General features: G+C 30.5%; 1 protein-coding gene across 1 annotated transcript; it reads left to right on the top strand.

The window, feature by feature from the left end:
* The first annotated feature begins 407 nt into the window (after positions 1–407).
* Positions 408–8051, top strand: LOC106473346 (profilin-like). The gene is made up of 4 exons (XM_013934028.2): positions 408–737; positions 4977–5151; positions 6720–6817; positions 7230–8051. Exons 1-3 carry the CDS (start codon positions 618–620, stop codon positions 6815–6817), a joined length of 393 nt encoding a protein of 130 aa, XP_013789482.1. The 5' UTR covers positions 408–617; the 3' UTR covers positions 7230–8051.
* The last annotated feature ends 427 nt before the right edge of the window (positions 8052–8478 follow it).

Here is an 8478-nt window from a genome sequence, read left to right as displayed (position 1 = left end):
CAACATTATATTAAAGTTTTTCTTCATTACCTATTCAAGCATTCTCCAGCCATTATAAATGATAAAAGTATCATTTAATATCATGCGTAGTCAACATCATTGACTAACAAATGCATATCTAATTCTAATATACCGTTTTCATCTACTCCTCATAGAAAAACAATTCTTATGAATATTACGTTGAGATTCAGATTTTTAATCTTTATAATAAAATCTCATTTTGCTTACAAACATGTTTTACGTACTTATATGTATAAAGAAAATATGTTATTGATGTATCATCACACAATTTTGACGAAATTACATTAATATTTGATATTTTCTTTAGATATCGTCATTTTATATTATTAATTAAAATCCCCTTTTAAACAGTGTTCATTTAGTCAAAAATTGACCTACCCAACCCAGTAACGATATCAATTTGCCAAAGTCTGGTTATCTTGTATGCATACTAACAGCGGAAGGGCTGTACCAGTACGCGGAGTGATACATAAGACAGAAAAAAAGGAACCGGCATATACAAGGGTGTGGGAGACACTAGTTCTGATCTCGTGGAGTTGAAACATCCGATAGTTATTATTGACTATAAACCTTTGTTAGAAATTTAGTATTTAATAATGTCTTGGCAAAATTATGTTGACGATGAGATTTGCTCTAAAATTCCATGTAAAGCAGTGGCAATTGCCGGGCATGATGGCAGAATATGGGCAAAGTTTGAAAAAGACCCGGCCTTCCAAGTAAGTGCATGAGTTAATCTCCTAACCTAGTATTACTAATTAATTAGTAATATGAATATAGTTTTACGTGAAGTTGAAACTTTGAAATTAAATATGAACTTTTTATACTTTGTTTAGTGAACTTTATGGATTAAAACTTGCGAAAAAATAATTTAAAAGTTGACTTTATTAAAGAATTAATGTGTTCTATGATGTTAATTTTTTATTTGTGTGATGCTTACTTGGTTATTAATGCAGTGATGGCTTTTGGAAAATTAATACAAATTACAACGAGCTTGTCAAATAATCGATGCTAATTTTTTTTACCAGGACTTTGCACAACTATAGAAAATACAACAACATATTCATACGATTAAGTATATTGATGGCGTATACTATGATATTGACGTAGCCACTTTTGCTTATAGTATAAGTTGTATTTGATCTTACCATTTACGATACACAAAGTCTTTGTAAATTGTATGAGCTGTGTACAATAAATTAATATATACAACTGTTACCAATACTAATATTAGTAATACTAATAGTAATAATTGTAACTAACGTTAGTTTTAGAAATAGGTTTATAAATTATATTGAATACTAGAGCTCTTGAATAGTGATAAAGCTTTTTTTTTTCCTTGCCATACCTCCATTTTTATTCAGCAAACTTGTTTTGTACAAGTCAAATGCATATTGTGTTGCAGTGTTTACATAAATCTTAAAAGTGAGATGTATAACAGTAACTTGATCTTGATGCAATTTCACTGTATCAGCATTTTGAACTTCCTTTCTTGCAAAAATCAACAACAACAAACAATTGTTTGTGTGGATGGGAGAACTACATAGGTATTAGAATGTAGGCATCCCCCATAGGGTTTAGTTGTGGTGAAAAAGAGCAAATAATTATATATCCTGTTCAATTAGAAAAAGAGAAAAAAACAACCAAACCTTTCCCTTATATTCACAATATTGATGAGGCTCTCCTTGGAGTACTGTATAAGTGCCATCTTAGGTTACTAAAATGATACCTGGTTTGGGGGTAATTATTGTTTGATAAAGTGGCTTATTGTGCTTGCTTATTGGGTAATCTTTAAAGAAACTGGGGGGGGGGGGGGGGCTTGGGAGAAGAAGAGACTTGACCAGAGACCCAGAAGCTGGGAATGATCTTCCAAATACTAAATACCTGGCAGTCTAAAAATTTGAATGTTGATGTGCTACATTCAGCTCTTTTGCTTGATTTTGAGAAAGATTTGTAATAATTTGCAAGGCTAATGTCTTATCAGCCTTGAAACCAAAATCTCAAACTTTTGTACCAGAAAAATGTTGGTCATTCTTGTCTAATGTTGATCAATATGTGTGTTTGCTACAAGCTGCTGGGAATGATCCTAAAAATTTTAGTTATCCAGCAGCCTATAATTTAACAATTACATGTGTTGATAAGCTTCCAGGATGGTTTATAATATTACTTTTATATCTGTTTTTTTTTGTTTTTTTTATCATTACTATTATTTATTGTTGTAATTCATTATCCAAATCTTTTGACTACTTGATATTTAATATTTGAAAGATTGTTTCTGGCTACTGGGTATCTAGCCACTGTGAGCAAAAAAAAAAAAAACACATTTTAAATATGTTAATGGTAATGAATTTAAGCTTTAAAAGTCTAGTTCTAGACTTCATATTTGCATATTCTTAATATATGTATACTTGAACTAACTTGGTTGGTGTGTTTTGTTAGTTTGGATTTTTAAGGCTGTACTTCAGTTGCTTCCAAAAGTTAACGTATTCTTATCTTGTTATAATGAATATTTTTTTTCTTGTTTTGATAGAAATAGGTTTTGCTCTAGAAAATTATTCTGTTTAGATATTACTGCTTTGACCTAAAATTCAATAACTTAATGCAGTGAAGTAACTTTCTATTGTTATTAGTGTTTTATTATTAACACTACAGATGGTTGTATAAGTAGTGCTATTAAGTAGTGCTTCCACTACACGTAAAAAGTCCTGTTTCTATGAGATGTAACATAAATTCTAGTTTTATTTTGTATTATCTATTAATCACGTAATGAGAAATCACAATGGGAATATTTTTATTATTCTAAGTAATAAAAAGTCTTAATTGGCTGACTCAAATTGTTTTTGACTACTCCAATTACTAGAGTAAGTGAAACGTTTCTCACTATTTTAGATTAATCTTGTTGAACTTATTTAGTATCATAACTTGCAAACATTTCATATTGCTAATTTAAAATATTTTTGGCTTGCTTTGTACTGGAATATGGTATACAAAATGTCCAAAGTGAATTTGAAGACTCGAAATTGTGTACAGTCTACTTGTCCCAAGTATGATCTTCATATTATTTGTATAAAATTTTAAACTTAATCCCTGGAAGTAAACATGTGTATATGTAACTTTGTAAACCTTTTACATGACAGTAATCGTGCTAGTTACTGTTTTGATTTGTGTATAATCAATGTCATAAAGTAATATTTCTTTTCTTCAACAGAACTTTGGTACTTTTTAGTAGAGCAGTCTTCTAAGAATTTGTGTTAAGAAATCCATGGAACAGTGTTTGTTTTATGATTGTTACAGGTTTTGTACAACATTCCATACAGGGCTGACCATTGGGGTAGGCTGCGTGTACCCTTGCACAGGGCAGTTCTTAGCAGTTCTTGTCAATTTTGCAGGGGCACCAAATGCAAACTGACCAAACTAAAATAATGTGTGTGTGTGATATAATCTTGGGAAACAAGAAAAAAAATATAGAGAAAAAATTAACTGCACTATATGTTTTTTATGAATACATAGGACACAGTCAGAATCATCAGTATAAGAAGTGGGCACATCCCGTTAAAGTTTGGGAAACATTTAATCACTGTTATTAGATTGCATTTGTCTTTTAAATACATGTGGAAGCATGTTTATCTTGATAGTGAGCTATTGTTTACAGCTGCCAGTCAGATTGACTCCAGTCTCTGCTGGTCAACTTGCTGTTGAGACTATCAGTGGAGACTTACTAATTAACAACAAGTTGGCTTTGTTGTGGATGTTGTAGAAGACTGTGCCTACTCACTTCAAAGTTTGTGGCTGATTTTGTTCTCTGAATACAATTTATTTCTTGAATTTCCCAATGTTCTCTTCCCCCACCACACCTTCCCTAGCATATTGTCTCATAGTCTTTTAAGAGGAAAGTAAGTTTTTGATAAAATAGTTTTAATTTACCCATAACTTGTATAGGAATAAGTGTAGATTGTTACCAAAGTGTTTTCTCAACCTTGGTTGCTATGATGCAATGTAATTGTTAATATTTCAGCTCTGAAAAGTTGTATACTCATGATCTAAACACATCATCAAAACTCTCTCCATCCTATTAAACTGTAAAAGTCAATGAGGTTTCCAGTTCATAACATATTCGCATAGATTGAAATGGTGATAAAAGCTTTTCTAGAAGGAAAGAATAGGTTTGTACAATTTCTGCTACAGTTAGTTCTGATCTTTGTAAAGTTTGAGAAGCTTTCTTTTATCTTGTACTTCATCCGAATTATGATATGAAATTACATTTTGTTTAGAGTAAGATGAAGAGAATTAAATCAGTTTATACTTGCAAAAGTTTTATTTTGCTGACATGACTAGTGTTGGACCTTTTTATGCACTAGGCATTATCAGCCTAATGCTTTAATGAGCAAAGAAATGTAATAATAAAATAAAGTACATAAATGAACCCAAAGTGGGGTTTAAACTTGTTACATGAATAACCTTTTTTTGAAACAACTTAGTTTAGCTTGTCTTATAGTAAAAATAACTACTTTATGGTAGTAATCAAACCAGTGAAACTATATTCCTTTTTTTTTTTAATTCAAACAATTTAATTTTTTTGATAAAATTTATAACAATACTTTCTTAATTTAAACTATCTAATAGTAAACTTAAAACAAGTATAAATGTATCACAAATCTGAATCTTGAAGTTACAAATCCATACAAATATCATACACAAATTCTTCTGGCATAATCTAAGTAATTCCAAATTTCATCCACAAAATTTTTATTTTTTTATTATTATTAAACCAATGGAGTAAACCATACATTTGTACATTGCATTAACTTGCCCTGGGTCATATAGTTAGTCTTCCTTGTTTGAATTGTTCACAATGCTCTGTGTAACATTTTTTCAAAAAACACTTGCATATAGTAAAAGCTTTCAGAATAATTAATTCATTATTAATAATATGGTATTCCACTTACCTTGTTTTTTAGATAACGCAAGCAGAATTAAAATTAATTTGTGACCAAATGAACTCAAGTCCTGAGACATTCCATGGATCAGGGATACATGTTGGAGGACAAAGGTACATATGTTTGACTTCTGAAAGCAATCTTTTGAGAGGAAGAAAAGGTGGCACACCATTGTGTATTGTGAAGACATTACAAGGTAAGTGTGAAAACAGAATTGAAATATCAGGCTCTGTAACTTGTGTAATTTAATATTGAACACTATTTTTTGAAATTGATGTCCTAGGCAATTTGTAGCTATTTTTGTCCATTCATTGTACGCAGTGATCTATGTAGGTGAGATTTTTTTTTTTCGTTCACCTTAAGCTATTGTTATTTTTTATTTTATTTGCAGGTGTGAGTGAACTTGAATATGTAACTACCTATCAAGATTTTGTTATAAAAGTTGTACAATTGAACTCCCAATTGTTTTTAATGCAACTTATTAGGAACTTCACATTATCAAAAGCTAAATGTTCTAATATTCCTTGCACATATTCATGTTTTTTCTTTTTTATAATCTCCATACGAACCTAATAAAGTTGTGCTACCGTTCACCACTTGTTTTTTTTTAAATCTCTATAGACAAATGGGATCTATATTAGAGCTGCGTATTTAGTGGAATTTGATAATTGATTTTAATCTTTTTTTTAATTTTTGTGTCTGATGTTAATTGATTAAGCTTAACAGCCTTGAATTAATGAAAAGTAATAAGAGGAAGAAATTTAAGTTATTCTAATCCAATGTTTTACAAAAAATATTTACTTGAGAATTGAACTTTATAAAAACACACACACACACACACACCTGACTTGCAGAAGGTTAAGTATTCTGTATTAAACAATTTTGTATCTGTGTATGACAAGTCATGTGACAACCACAGCTGATATAAAGCTTTGGAGAGTATATTGGAACTATGTTTTGATGTAATTTGGAATTTCATAACTGTGGTGCCATCAAAAATTGGTTTTAGTAAGGGTACGTTATATCCCTTTACATAATATTCAGATACTGATCATGAAGATGTATTTGGATCAGGTATTTAAATTTTCAACATGGGAATATTCTGTACACGTATTGAAAATATAAATTAACTTTGACACCATGACCTTTAACAAATTGTATCCCAAAAATGTGCAACATCTTGTAATGGGTAATACTTCAAACTTTGAGTTCTGTGGCAAAATCTGTCTACCTGTTCCATAAAATGGTATGCAACATATTTGGGAAAGATTTCCATCTGTGAAAAACAACACAAATCACCTATGCAAGTTGCTTTCATAACACCTAACACCTCTCAAGCAGCTGGAGAATGAAATGAGTATTCTGTATGATGACATACCAGTACAGTTTTGAAATGCAGTGCCTATGGACCTCCTATCAAACTGTTTAAAATGGATGCTGGATTATGTTGTCCTTTTTGAAAGTCTGTAAGGTGTAGTGGTATACTTTGAACATGACTCTTAACAGAGCCTTTTACAATGGAAACTACATTGCAAGACTGTTTTCAAAGCCTGCAGTTACCAGAGCACAACTTCATATGGTGACATGCTATTATAATGTGGTGAGGATCCAAAATAGTTTTGATATAACTTAATAAACCACTGTAGTCTGATTATGAAATAGCAATTTTATTACACGTATTTCCCCAAACATAAAGTTGCTTGTATTCTGTGTTCACTCACTGTAAGTTGTTTTTATTTTGTTTTTTTTTCTTCTCCTATTTAGCTGTTATTGTAGCAGCTGCTGAAGATGGTAGTATAGCTGGTCAGCTGAATATTGTTGTTGAAAAACTAGGGGAGTACCTGACAAATTCAGGTTATTAGGTAATGGCTGTTTTCTACTCTTTATTCATATGGTGCTAATTTTCAGAAAGAAGGATCTTCATTAGAAGAAAATTGCTTGTGTGCATTAAACTTGTTACATAAATACTTGTGTGCAAATAAAATGTTCTGAAATGTTGGAAGTATATATTCTTTTTGGTAAATGAATAGTGTTAACTTCATGAAATTAATACCTCACTTGTGATAGTGTGCATTGCATCAATGAATTTAAACACTTTTCAATCAACATAACTCTTGATTAGCTTTTCATTAAGTTTATATCTGAGTGGAGTAGTACTAAAAATTGTAAAATTAATAAATAAATAAATGAATGAATGCACTTTTCAAAGAAATTGCAAGTTTTCTTGCTATCAAATAGGTAACTTGGTTTACAACTGCCTTAATATTTATCTAGGTATGAGCTTGACTGAAACAAGTTGGATCTACCACTTCTGAACGATAATTTTAGAAGGAGCTTTAAAAGAAAATTGATTTCTGCTTCACCATTCAGTTCCATAGAATCTTGTAAACTATTTTTATATATATTTTTTTTTCTATATTTTTCCAGATTTATCTTTCTGAACCCAGTTTTTTCATTATTATTCAATGTTGAATTGTTGCTTAACTGTCACTGCTTTTAATTAAAACTATATAAATGTAAATTCTAATATGATGCATTAAGAGAAGGAAGCTAGTCACGATATTGGTAAAATGAAGTGATGGAGACCTACAATTGATATTCAAACCATGGATAATTTTTGAGAGTATTTTACACTGAAATGGTCTTTTGGTAATGTTTGCAAGTGAAAAACTAAAACAAATTTAACTTAATTTTTGTATCTCTTGCTCTTGTATTTTGCTTTCACTTTATTTACTGAATCTGGAAGTGACTTTTTAACTGTTGATATTAACATATAACAATGAGCTAGAAATAAATCCTTGCATAAGATCTAGTATCTAGACCTTTAACAAAAAGGCTTAAAGTATGACAAACTTGCTCTTCCTTAAATTTGTAAGATAAATCAAAAGAGGACTTGTACTAGAAGAAACTGGGATGCTCAAAGTATTAAATTTTTAATTGCAGTTTAGTTTGTTTGTTGTTAAATCTAACGTTATCTTGCAGTGCGTGAATTTTTTTTTTAAATGTGCATAATCTTGAGCTGTGCCAATGGTTAACTTCACAAAGTTTTTGTATTCTGTCTGCTGGGTCAGTAATTAAATCATTCCAATTAGTTCACTTGAGTGGTTTTATTTCATGTTACACATGCATTGTTTGTAATCTATATTATAGGTTGAAGGTTTTCAGTAGAATAGTAAAATTCCACAACCAATTTTCCAATTTTGTTAAAGTACTTAAAAAAAAAAAACACTTGTAGATCTATATCTCTTCTTAATGATTGTACAATTAAACCTAAAACTAATCCATTTTTTAATATACCTTGTAAATTGAAACAAGTTGCACATCTGTGTGTGAGGGATGGGGGTGATGTGTAGGATTTCTTAATTTTATTAGGAGATACACACAGGGGAATCATCAGCATTGTAGGTGTTTAAACCTAAGGACTTGAGATGCTTGTAAATTGAATTTTTCCTCACCCTGCTTGTGGTGTGGAGGGTGGGAGGTTATTGATAAGGTAATTTCATGGGTGAGAAAAATAGGAAGG

This window comes from Limulus polyphemus, unplaced genomic scaffold (assembly GCF_000517525.1).
Source record: "Limulus polyphemus unplaced genomic scaffold, Limulus_polyphemus-2.1.2 Scaffold6099, whole genome shotgun sequence".
NCBI classification, from domain to species: domain Eukaryota; kingdom Metazoa; phylum Arthropoda; class Merostomata; order Xiphosura; family Limulidae; genus Limulus; species Limulus polyphemus.
Note: the sequence above shows the minus strand (reverse complement) of the source record. Positions and strands in the feature narration are given on the sequence as shown.

Bases quoted from the DNA above. Each gene is read 5' to 3' on its own strand.
- LOC106473346 (XM_013934028.2), top strand. From the start codon at position 618: ATGTCTTGGCAAAATTATGTTGACGATGAGATTTGCTCTAAAATTCCA. The intron at 738-4,976 runs GTAAGTGCATGA...CTTGTTTTTTAG, and splicing joins AAAAAGACCCGGCCTTCCAA to ATAACGCAAGCAGAATTAAA. The intron at 5,152-6,719 runs GTAAGTGTGAAA...TCTCCTATTTAG, and splicing joins TATTGTGAAGACATTACAAG to CTGTTATTGTAGCAGCTGCT.